The 15,309-nt window shown below is 41.1% G+C and overlaps 1 protein-coding gene across 1 annotated transcript; it reads left to right on the top strand.

Moving 5' to 3' along the window:
- Positions 1 to 4,664: 4,664 nt before the first annotated feature.
- LOC143381089 (sperm motility kinase 4A-like) lies at positions 4,665 to 6,080 on the top strand. Its single transcript, XM_076834356.1, has one exon. The coding sequence runs from the start codon at positions 4,665 to 4,667 to the stop codon at positions 6,078 to 6,080; it is 1,416 nt and encodes a 471-aa protein (XP_076690471.1).
- Positions 6,081 to 15,309: the final 9,229 nt, after the last annotated feature.

Raw genomic sequence — 15,309 nt, 5'->3', positions numbered from 1 at the left:
GGGTTTTCAATAAGGGCCACTGAGACAATCAAAATTATTTGGAAATCAGACAGACCAGTGTGGGTTCCTCAGTGGCCCTTGACTAAAGAAAAGATACAAGTAGCCCATGACCTGGTCAAACAACAATTAGCGGAGGGACATATACAACCTTCCGTATCTCCCCATAATACTCCCATTTTTGTCAATAAAAGAAATCTGGTAAATGGAGATTATTACAAGATTTAAGAGCCATTAATAATGAGATGGTTATTATGGGACCTGCTCAATCAGGGATTCCCCAATTGTCTGCTTTACCAAAAACCTGGTATGTTTTAGCTATAGATATTAAAGATTGTTTTTTTTCAATTCCAATTGATCCTGAGGATAATCCACATTTTGCATTTACTATCCCTGCACTAAATCATGAAGGTCCTGATCAGAGATATGAATGGAAAGTACTCCCTCAGGGGATGGCTAATAGTCCAACTATGTGTCAAATTTATGTTAACAAAGCAATCCAACCACTTAGAAATCAAAATCCTGAACTACAAATATTTCACTATATGGATGATATGTTATTGGCACATAAAGATAAAAACACATTGCTAGAATGTTATGCCACACTTACAAATTTATTAAAAGGTTATAATCTAGAGATAGCAATAGATAAAGTACAATTAAATCTTCCAATTAATTATCTAGGAGTTCTGTTATCCTCAACCATGGTCCGTCCACCAAAAGTTCAAATACGAGTAGATCAACTCAAATCACTTAATGACTTTCAAAAGTTATTGGGAGACATAAATGGGACAAGGCCTTATCTAGGCATACCAATAGGAGAGCTAGGACCTTTATTTGATATTCTAAAAGGTCCATCAGATCCAAATTCACCCCGCATGTTAACGCCTGAAGCAAGAAAGGTATTAAAAATCATTGAGACATATATGGAAAATATGCACTTGGATAGAATTGATATAAGTTTGCCTTTATTATTTATTGTACTACCAACAAAAAATATTCCTACAGGAGTATTTTGGCAAGAAGGTCCATTATTGTGGATACATTTATCTTATTCTCCTAATACTATTCTTACTAGATATCCTGAGGCTGTAGGAAAATTAATACTCAAAGGAATAAAAGCAGCAAAGGGAGTGATTGGGATTTCTCCCAATAAAATTATTACTCCATATACTATGGATCAAATTGATGAGTTAGCTAATGAGTTAAATACTTGGGCAATAATCATGTGTAAATCTAATGTTTCATTTGATAATCACTTACCATCTAATCCTTTGTTGTCTTTTTGGTCTAAGCATCCTGTAGTTTTTCCAAAAATGACAAGAAAGACCCCTATCATGAATGCTCCAAATATATTCACTGATGGGTCAAATAATGGTACAGCAGCAGTAGTTACCCCTGATCAAACTTTTACATTTTTAGTACCCAAACAATCAGCTCAAAAGGTAGAGCTTAATGCAGTATTACAAGCCTTTATGATGTTTAAAGATTCTGTATTTAATTTATTTTCTGATAGTCAGTATGTAGTTAATGCTATAGTATCCCTTGAAGATGCTGGTAGGATTTCCCCTTTTTCTACTGTTTTCTCTTTGTTTTCCACTATACAAAGTCTAATCTGGGACAGAAAAGATCCATTTTTTATAGGACTTATCAGGGCACATACAGGATTGCCTGGAACCTTAGTTTGGGCAATGAATTTGCAGATAAATCTACACATGACATACACATTTTCTCCACAATAGAAGAAGCTATAAATTTTCATAAAAGGTTCCATGTCAATGCTAATACTTTACAAAAGCATTTTAAAATAACTAAAGAACAAGCCAGACATACAATAAAATAATGTCAAAATTGTGTGACATTTTTACCACAAGTTAATCTTGGAGTCAATCCTAGAGGACTGATACCTAACCATATTTGGCAGATGGACGTCACACACTTGCCAGAATTTGGAAAATTAAAATATTTGCATGTTACAGTTGATACTTCTTCCGGATTTTTGATGGGCTCCCTTCATGCCGGAGAAAAAACTAAAGACGTTGTAGCCCATTGCTTAAAAAATTTTGCCACTGTGGGCGTTCCAAAACAGTTAAAAACAGATAACGGTCCTGGTTATGCTTCTACCTCTTTTAAACAATTTTTCTCATCATTTGGCATTACCCACATAACAGGAATTCCATACAATCCACAGGGACAAGGCATAGTTGAAAGAGCTCATCAAACTATTAAAATGTACTTATTAAAACAAAAGGAGGGAATTGGAAGGGGGTATATATCCCCCAAAGATAAACTTAAAATAACCCTTTTTACTCTAAACTTTTTAAATTTGGATTCATCAGGGCTTAGTGCTGCGGAAAGACATTTGAATCCAAAAAATGTACATAAGCCTAAGGTACTTTGGAAGGATATTCTAACAGGACAATGGAAAGGTCCTGACCCAGTGATTGTCTGGAGTCGGGGCTCTGTTTGTGTTTTTCCACAGGGAGAACAGCAGCCGATTAGGATTCAAGAGAGGTTAACTAAAACAATTTCTACAAACCAAAAAGAAGATGATTTGACTGAAATCCATAACAGCTGATATCCAGAACTCCAGCTTGGCTATTCTTACATCTGTGACAGTGATTAACCAGGATGCTTTTTTCAATATCTATTTTATTATTGCTTTTTCCCACATCATAAAGTTCTATTTTATTTTTGAGCTCATACAGACCTAGGTTAATGTTTTTCTGATCAGTTTTATTTTTTGACTGTGGAGCTTTTAACATTGCAATGGAAATTTCACCTAGATAAAGCTACAAGGCCTTTACTATTGTCTTATGTGTTACGTGTGCATACTTCTGTTTTGTGTTGTATGTCTGTATGTGCGTATGTCCATATATCATATATGAGGAGCGCTCATGAATAAATGGATCCAAATTTTTTTATTATTCACGTGATTTTAATGGTTTAATTTAAATTGGGTAAACAGCTGTTGAAGACTATTTTAATATGTGTACAAATAAGCAGGTTAACAGATCTGTTTTTTTTACTTTCATCTTTCCTTTTCATTATATTTAATAATTCTGTTCAGGATAATGTAAATTGTTCTAAGAAATGTTTTCTTAGTACATTTTTCTTTTTAACATCATTGTCAGAATTCCTATTTTCATCCCAGTGCTGGTGAAGACAAAGATGAAACCAAACTACAACTTCTTCGATAATTATCACAACAAACTGTATAAACTGATACATCAATGAATAATAACTCAACAAGTAATGTCAATCAATGAGTCGATTTATCTTGGGAGGAAATGGACATATTGATAGATTCCTCCACTTTGAACTGCTTACAGAACTTGCCTGGACTATGTATCACTTGTATGCACTGTGATCTATCTGTTGATGCAGCGAATTATGGCAATGCTGGCGTATCTTTGCTGATGTATCTCCAGTGATGCAATTTCCCCTAAGGAGCCATCAATTGATTTGGTGTCGTGGCATTTCTGTACCTCCTCCCTTCTACTAGTGATGGTCTAATTTTGGGGGCCAACAGAGGTGAGGCAAAGAACCTCACCCCCCCACTGGCACCAAGGCCAAATCTGGGGGCCAACAGAGGTGAGGCAAAGAACCTCACCCCCCCACTGGTGCATAGGCCTATCCACAAGTATGGCTATATGCTGGACTGGTAGTCAGTGACGGGTATGATCCAATTGCAGTGGTATCAACCTAAGACAGGAGGCTGATGCCTAAAGGTCAGGTTTCCGATGATGGGTAAGAACTATATGTTGAATGGACAAACCTAACAGGCACGGTCCCTAGCCACATTACTTGTTGCTTAATTAAACAGAAGGGGGGAGATGCTAAGAGCCACAGCCAATTAATATGATGCATGGCATTTTTGATTGAAAGGTGATGGCAGCTAGCCATTGAGATGATATGATTATGTTAAAAATTACATTCATATGGATACTGCACTCCTGCTGTTTACCTCGGCCTGCTGCGGGACTCCTGGAGAGTTCCCATTGGTTGGGAAAGTGCAGTAGGAGGGAATTCCGGGGGAGGAACTTGCTCTGGGGTTCCGGGAAGAGCCCGGGGAACGCCGCGTGGGTAGATCGGGAATCTTCCCGGGCGGGTACGTGGTATTGGCGACTATTTCAAAAAATAAAGTTTGTTCCTGTTTGAGTGGCTCGTGATCTTGTGCCCAGCCAGACTGCGGCAAGTCTCCAAAACCCACTGAAGCAAAAAACCTTCCAGGGTCCTTTGTTGTTCTATTATGAAAGTTGGAAAGTTGTTATGAAAGTTGGAAAGGTCCTGGAGGCCCAAAAGTGAGATGACCCCTGGGTATGCCTGAGTCATTTCTGGCTCTGACCTCACAAGGAGCCACTGTGAGGCGATCTCAAACTGCGGGTATATAAGAGAGTGGCCGTGGCTGGGTTTTTTGTCCATAAGTACAGGAAGCTCTTGGTGGTGACCTGTCGGACTCCCAGATAGTTAGAGCGTTTGGTGGCGGTTGGTGGTTGGTGATTGGTGGCTGGTTGTGGTCTTTGGATATCGGGTTTTTTGATTTGGGTTTTTTTTTTTCTCCCTTTTGTTTTCTTTGCTTTCATTTTCTGGTTTTTTATTTTGATTTTTTGTTTTGGTTTATTATATTTTTTTTAGTTTAGCTAGCATCCTTGTTCCTGTTTAGGATGAGAGATCAGTGTAGTCAGAGCAGAGTAGCGCTGCAGGAGCAGAGCTCTTGCTCTGAGCCTGCCTTCACGGACCATTATATGGTCCTGCAGGACATTGGGGAAGGGGGCTTCGCCCAGTTGAAACTTGCCCGCCATCTTCTTACTGGGACAGAGGTTGCAGTGAAGGTCTTGGCAAAAGTAGCCACGAAATTCACCTTCCTATCTGAACCAGATATGATGGCGGATTTGGACCATCCAAATGTGATCCATCTCTTTCAGGTCCTGGAGACGAAGAAATACCTCTACCTTATCATGGAGCATGCAGGTGGGGGAGAGCTTTGGGATTTCATCCCAGAAACTGGCATGGAGGAGGAGGAGGCCCGCAGACTCTTCAGGCAGCTCGTGCGGGCTGTGCAGTACTGCCACCATAAGGGCATCGTGCACCTGGACCTGAAGCCGGAGAACGTGATGGTGGACGACGGCAGCAATGTGAAGCTCATTGACTTTGGCCTGAGCACCAGAGTCACAGCTGGCAAGAAGCTGAATAAATTCTTTGGCACTCTCCACTATGTTCCCCCTGAAATTATCTGTCATCAAGAATATGAGGGCCCCCCGGCAGACATCTGGAGCTTGGGTGTGGTCCTCTATGCAATGCTCACAGGGATATGGCCATTTGAGGCAAGCACCGATAGTAAGCTGAAGAAACTCATCAAGTTGGGAAGGTACATCATTCCTTCACATGTCTCCAAGGAAGCCCAGAGCCTCATCCGTGAGATACTCAAAGTGGACCCCAAGCAGAGGCCCACCATAGACCAGGTAATGGGGCACCCATGGCTGACCCAGGGTGAGGAAGCTTCACCCAGTTCTCCTTGTGAGGTACTCCCCAAACTCCCGGACCTCACAATCTTGAAAACTATGATCAACATGGGTTATGACCACTATAACACCTGGGTGTCCGTGGTGAGTAGGAAATTCAATGATGCAATGGCCACTTACCGCATCCTCCAGCACCAGAGCACCCAGAGGGAGGCCTCCACAGTCCAGGTGAAGCCCAAGCATTACCCAGGCCCTAAGGATCCTCCCTGGGTCTGCCACAAGAAGTTCCCCAGTGAGCCTGCCCTTCCCTTGCCCTGTGAGCAGCAGCAGCAGCAGCAGCCTGCTAGAAGTGCCAGCGTGCCCACCATCACACTCCGCTTCCTCAAGGACACACCGCCTCCCAGCCTAGCCTCCCAGCCTCAGCCAGTGCCCAGCCCCTCACCCTCCCAAGAGACCTCCACAAGGCAACCCCCAGACAGAAGCTGGGGTTGGAAGAGGGTGAGGAGGAGGATCGCCAAGTGCCTCCGGCAGCTATGCTGCATACCCTGCTTCCGTGGGCCACTCTCCAGAAAGAGAGTGGTTCCAGTGGAAACACCCAGTCCAGACATACAGAACTGATGGACAACAGGAAGATGCTAAGCTGTGCGGATGCTGACATCTTGGTGTGGAAGTGAGGTGTGCTGACGGGCTCAGGCTTCTCCACTCAGATCCAGGCAGGAGCGCATCTGCATCCACCAGAAGACTCCTCTGCCCCCACCTGCGAAGACACATCCTAAGAGACTTTTCTCTGTGGAACACATCATAGAGACGTTTCCCTGGGACACTTCCTTCCCCCTGCCCTGCTCTTTGTCCTTTCTTCCATGCTTTGGGAGAAATTTATTTTCATTTTCTTTTTTTTTTTTTTAACATTGTATAATAATTTGTTTCAAAAAATTTTAACATTGTATAATAAATTGTTTCAAAAAATTGTGAGTTTTGTTTTTTTTTAGAGAAAGGCCTTAAGACTAGAGGCAGAGCCTAGTAGCTATCCTCTCCAAGGCCTGGACCACAGTGCCTCCCTCTACTGCTCATTATATAGCCGCTCAACTTGAGCCAGGGTAGATGGGGAAGTCACTTGCCTTAAGCCAATGTAAATGGGGACTTGCTCCCCTTCTTGGAGTATAGATGGAGATGCTCCCCTGAGACAGTGAGTCGATTCACTTTGAGCAGGTCACTTTAACCAGGGAGGGGCCTGAAGACTGTCCCCACACACTTCATGTCACCACACACTTCAGGCCCCTCCCTGAAGTGTGTGGGGACAGTGGGTTGCAGCTGTTTGAGAAGAAGTCTCTGGCAAGGCTTTGGAGACCAGTATATTCTGTGGCTTCAGCTTCACCTCCATAATCCCATGTGCAGTGAAGCCCGCCTGTCGCAGTGGCTGGGTGCCTTACCACTGCCCTGAAGCCTCCTCACCTGACAATCCCTCCTGGTGGCAGCTGAAGGTTATGAAGAGTGAATGCCTGGGATTTGGGGAGTGGAGATGGGTGCACTTTGCTTTGATGTAAATACATCCCTGAGATTTCACATCTTGAGTTCTGTGGAAACTCACACAAAAAGTAAGAAATGCTCAAGTTAGCACAGGAGGCTTCCTAAACCTTCCAGCCCTGGAATCTCTGTAGCTCTGGCAGCTTCTTCCTGCCCTTACCTTTAGTGGGTTCTTATTTATCATGTTCTCTGGTTTGAATGTAGGTATCCCTCCAAAATTCCTGTATTCAGTTCAGCTTCAATGTAACAGGATTGAGACCTGGTTAGGCCAAGAAAGCCCCAATCCCAGAGATGGGATGTGTGCACATTACAAGCGCTTCTCCAGTATGTGCAAGAACCTGGTTCACTTCCCAGAACTGCACAAGTGTGGGCACACACACACACACACACACACACACAAACACACACAATTTCATTTATCAAGCTGTGCAGTGATGTATGGCTGTGTTTTAATTATCTCTCTTGTCTCTTTGACCAAAATATCCAAAAAGAACAACTTGGAGGAGAAGATTCTGTGGGGCTAACAGTTCCAGAGGTCTCAGTTCCTTGATGGCTCACTCCATTGCTCTGCCCAAGGACAGGTAGTCCACCATGGAATAAGGGTCCAGTGGAGGAAAGCGGCTCAGTCCAGAGCAATAAAGAAGCAGAAATCTTGAGCATAGATATAATGAGGTCACTCAAAGCCACAAAGTGATTACAGATTTCAGACTCAAAATAAAAAAGACCACTGAATATCGTACAAATTTTAAATTCTACAAAGCCACAAAGTGATTACAGATTTTCAGACTCAAAATGAAAAGACCACTGAATATCGTACAAATTTTAAATTCTAAACAAGTAAATATCAGTCTCTCCTAAGAGCCACAGCCAATTAATATGATGCATGGCATTTTTGATTGAAAGGTGATGCCAGCTAGCCATTGAGATGATATGATTATGTTAAAAATTACATTCATATGGATACCGCACTCCTGCAGTTTACCTGGGCCTGCTGCGGGACTCCTGGAGAGTTCCCATTGGTTGGGAAAGTGCAGTAGGAGGGAATTCCGGGAGAGGAACTTGCTCTGGGGTTCCGGGAAGAGCCCTGGGAACGCCGCGTGGGTAGATCGGGAATCTTCCCGGGCGCGTACGTGGTATTGGCGGCTATTTCAAAAAATAAAGTTTGTTCCTGTTTGAGTGGCTCGTGATCTTGTGCCCAGCCAGACTGCGGCAATTGGTGCCCCGTGCGGGGCACGCCTGAAACTTGGAGGTGAGTAAAGTTGCTTGCCCCTGAGGAAAGGCGACAGAATGGGTGACCATTTCAAAAAACAATGTGTTCTTCTTTTGATTTATTTTGTTTTTGTTTCAAGCTGCCTATCCCTAGAATTTTCTCAGGCAAACTGGGAAAAATGGTTGGCTCAAGGTTTGAAGTTGTATCAATAGTTGTATCAATTTTCTCTTTCTCGGCCCTGAGAAAGAGAAAATTGATACAACTATTCTTTGCTCCGTTTTTGTTTCATTTTGTTTCGGTTTTGTTTTGTGTTATCTTATTGGGTTGCGTTACCTTTATAGTAGATTAGAAACTAGTAAAAAACAAACCGAAAGACTGTTAAGTAAATTATTAGAGGTCAGGTCAAGCAAAAGAGAAGGTCTCTCCGACTAGTCAGACAGAGGAAAATTTGAAGAAGGAAAGCTTAGAGGAAAAACAACCATCAGGCGGGGAATTACAACAGGAGGCTGCTACTAACTCCGTTCTATCCCCAGAGGGTGTAATTCAACCAACAGCTCCACCTACAGCTGAGCGGCCCTCAACTCCCATAGTTGATGGACAAAATCCTGAGGCAGGATCCCAAAGATTAGCATGCCCTGTACTGGAGCAGGCAGGAGGGCAACGAATTCACCGTGCTTTAGATTTCAAAACAGTGAAGCAATTAAAGGAGGCTATAACAACCTATGGCCCGCAAGCACCCTTCACCATAAGTATGGTCGAATCTATTACCAACTTGGACATGACACCAGCAGACTGGGCTAACATGTGTCGATCTGTGCTAAATGAAGGACAATATTTGTTATGGAAGGTTGCCAGTGAGGAATTTTGCACAGAGACAGCTAGGCGAAATGCAGCAGCCGGTTACCCTCAAAGAAATCTAGAAATGTTGTTAGGAAAGGGACCTTAGGAGGGTCAACGGCAACAAATTGAATATGATCCTGGTGTATACGCAGAAATTACTGTAGATGCGGTTATGGCATGGAAAACTTTACAGGGGCGTGGAGATTTACAAGGACAGTTATCTAAGGTAATACAAGGAACTAATGAACCTTACGCTGAATTTGTAGATAGGCTTATTCAGACAGCTTCTAGAATATTTGGAGATACAGAACAGGCAATGACATTTATAAAACAACTGCCTTATGACCAAGCAAATCGTTGCTGCAGAGAGGTCATTAGAACATGGAAACATGAAGATTTAAACACATATATTAGATTTAAACACATATATTAAATTATGTAGAGACATTAATGAACAAGGGCAAGTCTTAGCAGCAGTACAACAGGCTTTAGATGCCAGGCCAAAAACATCCTACAATTGTGATCAAACAGGACATTTTAAAAGGAGTTGCCCCATAGGAGGAGGGTTTAACAAAGCTGGGTATCAAAGGAATAGAATACCAGGTATTTGCCCACGATGCCGTAGAGGGAGACATTGGGCTAATGAATGCCGTTCTCAAACCACCATAGAGGGCACTCCGTTATCAAAAAACGGAAAAGGACCAAGTGTTTACCCACGATATCGTGGAGAAAGGTATCAGGACTGGAGAGGCAATGGAGGAACCCAGCAGCACCATCAAGGTAGTGCCCATGACACATTATCCATTAAATCCCTCATCAGACAAACTAGTGGGAGCGCAGGGTTGGACATCTGTGCCTCTGCAAGAGCAGTACTAACTCCAGAGATGGGAGTTCAAATCATTCCCACAGGAGTAAAAGGACCTCTTCCCCAAGGAACAGTAGGCTTATTATTGGGACGCAGTTCTTCTACACTTAAAGGACTTATGATAAGTCCCGGGGTAATTGATCCCGATTATGAAGGTGAAATAAAAATTATAGCTAGTTCTCCAAGAGGTATATCAGTAATTTTACCAGGGGATAGAATAGCACAGTTATTAATAGTACCCAGCCTACATGATAAATTTTCCAGTAGTACTGTAGAAAGAGGTACCAGGGGATTGGGCTCCACAGGTGTAGATTGGGCTATGCTGTCTTTAAACTTAGATTCTCGCCACATGCTAAAACTAAATATTCAAGGACATGACTTTAATGGGCTGCTGGACACAGGTGCTGACCTCAGCATCATATCTCGTCAAGAATGGCCAAAGCATTGGCCATTACAACAAGCCACTCAAACGCTTCGAGGCCTAGGAGTGGCGACTAATCCCCATAGAAGTGCAATGGTATTAGATTGGAAGGATCCTGAAGGATGTGAAGGAACTATACAGCCCTATGTATTGGATCATCTTCCTATAAATTTATGGGGACAAGATGTCCTAGATCAATTAGGTTTGACATTAACACATAACATCAGTCCTAACGTGCCCACTACTAGGGCTAGACAAGGCTTTAGAAAAGAAAAAAGATTAAGAGAACAAGAACAAGATATGACAGCACCAATTCAAATAGATCAAGAAATAAATAGACATGGATTGGGTTTTCAAAAAGGGCCACTGAGACAATCAAAGTTACTTGGAAATCAGACAGACCAGTGTGGGTTCCTCAGTGGCCCTTGACTAAAGAAAAGATACAAGTAGCCCATGACCTGGTCAAACAACAATTAGCGGAGGGACATATACAACCTTCTGTATCTCCCCATAATACTCCCATTTTTGTCATTAAAAAGAAATCTGGTAAATGGAGATTATTACAAGATTTAAGAGCCATTAATAATGAGATGGTTATTATGGGACCTGCTCAATCAGGGATTCCCCAATTGTCTGCTTTACCAAAAACCTGGTATGTTTTAGCTATAGATATTAAAGATTGTTTTTTTTCAATTCCATTTCATCCTGAGGATAGTCTACATTTTGCATTTACTATCCCTGCACTAAATCATGAAGGTCCTGATCAGAGATATGAATGGAAAGTACTCCCTCAGGGGATGGCTAATAGTCCAACTATGTGTCAAATTTATGTTAACAAAGCAATCCAACCACTTAGAAATCAAAATCCTGAACTACAAATATTTCACTATATGGATGATATGTTATTGGCACATAAAGATAAAAACACATTGCTAGAATGTTATGCCACACTTACAAATTTATTAAAAGGTTATAATCTAGAGATAGCAATAGATAAAGTACAATTAAATCTTCCAATTAATTATCTAGGAGTTCTGTTATCCTCAACCATGGTCCGTCCACCAAAAGTTCAAATACGAGTAGATCAACTCAAATCACTTAATGACTTTCAAAAGTTATTGGGAGACATAAATTGGACAAGGCCTTATCTGGGCATACCAATAGGAGAGCTAGGACCTTTATTTGATATCCTAAAAGGTCCATCAGATCCAAATTCACCCCGCATATTAACGCCTGAAGCAAGAAAGGCATTAAAAATCATTGAAACATATATGGAAAATATGCACTTGGATAGAATTGGTATAAGTTTGCCTTTATTATTTATTGTACTACCAACAAAAAATATTCCTACAGGAGTATTTTGGCAAGAAGGTCCATTATTGTGGATACATTTATCTTATTCTCCCAATACTATTCTTACTAGATATCCTGAGGCTGTAGGACAATTAATACTCAAAGGAATAAAAGCAGCAATAAAATTATTACTCCATATACTATGGATCAAATTGATGAGTTAGCTAATGAGTTAAATACTTGGGCAAAAATCATGTGTAAATCTAATGTTTCATTTGATAATCACTTACCATCTAATCCTTTGTTGTCTTTTTGGTCTAAGCATCTTGTAGTTTTTCCAAAAATGACAAGAAAGACCCCTATCATGAATGCTCCAAATATATTCACTGATGGGTCAAATAATGGTACAGCAGCAGTAGTTACCCCTGATCAAACTTTTACATTTTTAGTACCCAAACAATCAGCTCAAAAGGTAGAGCTTAATGCAGTATTACAAGCCTTTATGATGTTTAAAGATTCTGTATTTAATTTATTTTCTGATAGTCAGTATGTAGTTAATGCTATAGTATCCCTTGAAGATGCTGGTAGGATTTCCCCTTTTTCTACTGTTTTCTCTTTGTTTTCCACTATACAAAGTCTAATCTGGGACAGAAAAGATCCATTTTTTATAGGACTTATCAGGGCACATACAGGATTGCCTGGAACCTTAGTTTGGGCAATGAATTTGCAGATAAATCTACACATGACATACATATTTTCTCCACAATAGAAGAAGCTATAAATTTTCATAAAAGGTTCCATGTCAATGCTAATACTTTACAAAAGCATTTTAAAATAACTAAAGAACAAGCCAGACATACAATAAAATAATGTCAAAATTGTGTGACATTTTTACCACAAGTTAATCTTGGAGTCAATCCTAGAGGACTGATACCTAACCATATTTGACAGATGGACGTCACACACTTGCCAGAATTTGGAAAATTAAAATATTTGCATGTTACAGTTGATACTTCTTCCGGATTTTTGATGGGCTCCCTTCATGCCGGAGAAAAAACTAAAGACGTTGTAGCCCATTGCTTAAAAAATTTTGCCACTGTGGGCGTTCCAAAACAGTTAAAAACAGATAACGGTCCTGGTTATGCTTCTACCTCTTTTAAACAATTTTTCTCATCATTTGGCATTACCCACATAACAGGAATTCCATACAATCCACAGGGACAAGGCATAGTTGAAAGAGCTCATCAAACTATTAAAATGTACTTATTAAAACAAAAGGAGGGAATTGGAAGGGGGTATATATCCCCCAAAGATAAACTTAAAATAACCCTTTTTACTCTAAACTTTTTAAATTTGGATTCATCAGGGCTTAGTGCTGCGGAAAGACATTTGAATCCAAAAAATGTACATAAGCCTAAGGTACTTTGGAAGGATATTCTAACAGGACAATGGAAAGGTCCTGACCCAGTGATTGTCTGGAGTCGGGGCTCTGTTTGTGTTTTTCCACAGGGAGAACAGCAGCCGATTAGGATTCAAGAGAGGTTAACTAAAACAATTTCTACAAACCAAAAAGAAGATGATTTGACTGAAATCCATAACAGCTGATATCCAGAACTCCAGCTTGGCTATTCTTACATCTGTGACAGTGATTAACCAGGATGCTTTTTTCAATATCTATTTTATTATTGCTTTTTCCCACATCATAAAGTTCTATTTTATTTTTGAGCTCATACAGACCTAGGTTAATGTTTTTCTGATCAGTTTTATTTTTTGACTGTGGAGCTTTTAACATTGCAATGGAAATTTCACCTAGATAAAGCTACAAGGCCTTTACTATTGTCTTATGTGTTACGTGTGCATACTTCTGTTTTGTGTTGTATGTCTGTATGTGCGTATGTCCATATATCATATATGAGGAGCGCTCATGAATAAATGGATCCAAATTTTTTTATTATTCACGTGATTTTAATGGTTTAATTTAAATTGGGTAAACAGCTGTTGAAGACTATTTTAATATGTGTACAAATAAGCAGGTTAACAGATCTGTTTTTTTTACTTTCATCTTTCCTTTTCATTATATTTAATAATTCTGTTCAGGATAATGTAAATTGTTCTAAGAAATGTTTTCTTAGTACATTTTTCTTTTTAACATCATTGTCAGAATTCCTATTTTCATCCCAGTGCTGGTGAAGACAAAGATGAAACCAAACTACAACTTCTTCGATAATTATCACAACAAACTGTATAAACTGATACATCAATGAATAATAACTCAACAAGTAATGTCAATCAATGAGTCGATTTATCTTGGGAGGAAATGGACATATTGATAGATTCCTCCACTTTGAACTGCTTACAGAACTTGCCTGGACTATGTATCACTTGTATGCACTGTGATCTATCTGTTGATGCAGCGAATTATGGCAATGCTGGCGTATCTTTGCTGATGTATCTCCAGTGATGCAATTTCCCCTAAGGAGCCATCAATTGATTTGGTGTCGTGGCATTTCTGTACCTCCTCCCTTCTACTAGTGATGGTCTAATTTTGGGGGCCAACAGAGGTGAGGCAAAGAACCTCACCCCCCCACTGGCACCAAGGCCAAATCTGGGGGCCAACAGAGGTGAGGCAAAGAACCTCACCCCCCCACTGGTGCATAGGCCTATCCACAAGTATGGCTATATGCTGGACTGGTAGTCAGTGACGGGTATGATCCAATTGCAGTGGTATCAACCTAAGACAGGAGGCTGATGCCTAAAGGTCAGGTTTCCGATGATGGGTAAGAACTATATGTTGAATGGACAAACCTAACAGGCACGGTCCCTAGCCACATTACTTGTTGCTTAATTAAACAGAAGGGGGGAGATGCTAAGAGCCACAGCCAATTAATATGATGCATGGCATTTTTGATTGAAAGGTGATGGCAGCTAGCCATTGAGATGATATGATTATGTTAAAAATTACATTCATATGGATACTGCACTCCTGCTGTTTACCTCGGCCTGCTGCGGGACTCCTGGAGAGTTCCCATTGGTTGGGAAAGTGCAGTAGGAGGGAATTCCGGGGGAGGAACTTGCTCTGGGGTTCCGGGAAGAGCCCGGGGAACGCCGCGTGGGTAGATCGGGAATCTTCCCGGGCGGGTACGTGGTATTGGCGACTATTTCAAAAAATAAAGTTTGTTCCTGTTTGAGTGGCTCGTGATCTTGTGCCCAGCCAGACTGCGGCAAGTCTCCAAAACCCACTGAAGCAAAAAACCTTCCAGGGTCCTTTGTTGTTCTATTATGAAAGTTGGAAAGTTGTTATGAAAGTTGGAAAGGTCCTGGAGGCCCAAAAGTGAGATGACCCCTGGGTATGCCTGAGTCATTTCTGGCTCTGACCTCACAAGGAGCCACTGTGAGGCGATCTCAAACTGCGGGTATATAAGAGAGTGGCCGTGGCTGGGTTTTTTGTCCATAAGTACAGGAAGCTCTTGGTGGTGACCTGTCGGACTCCCAGATAGTTAGAGCGTTTGGTGGCGGTTGGTGGTTGGTGATTGGTGGCTGGTTGTGGTCTTTGGATATCGGGTTTTTTGATTTGGGTTTTTTTTTTTCTCCCTTTTGTTTTCTTTGCTTTCATTTTCTGGTTTTTTATTTTGATTTTTTGTTTTGGTTTATTATATTTTTTTTAGTTTAGCTAGCATCCTTGTTCCTGTTTAGG

The sequence above is a fragment of the Callospermophilus lateralis genome, chromosome 15 (genome assembly GCF_048772815.1).
Source record: "Callospermophilus lateralis isolate mCalLat2 chromosome 15, mCalLat2.hap1, whole genome shotgun sequence".
In the NCBI taxonomy this organism is placed as follows: Eukaryota; Metazoa; Chordata; class Mammalia; order Rodentia; family Sciuridae; genus Callospermophilus; species Callospermophilus lateralis.
The sequence above is the reverse complement of the archived record's forward strand: the minus strand, read 5'-3'. Positions and strand labels throughout refer to the sequence as shown.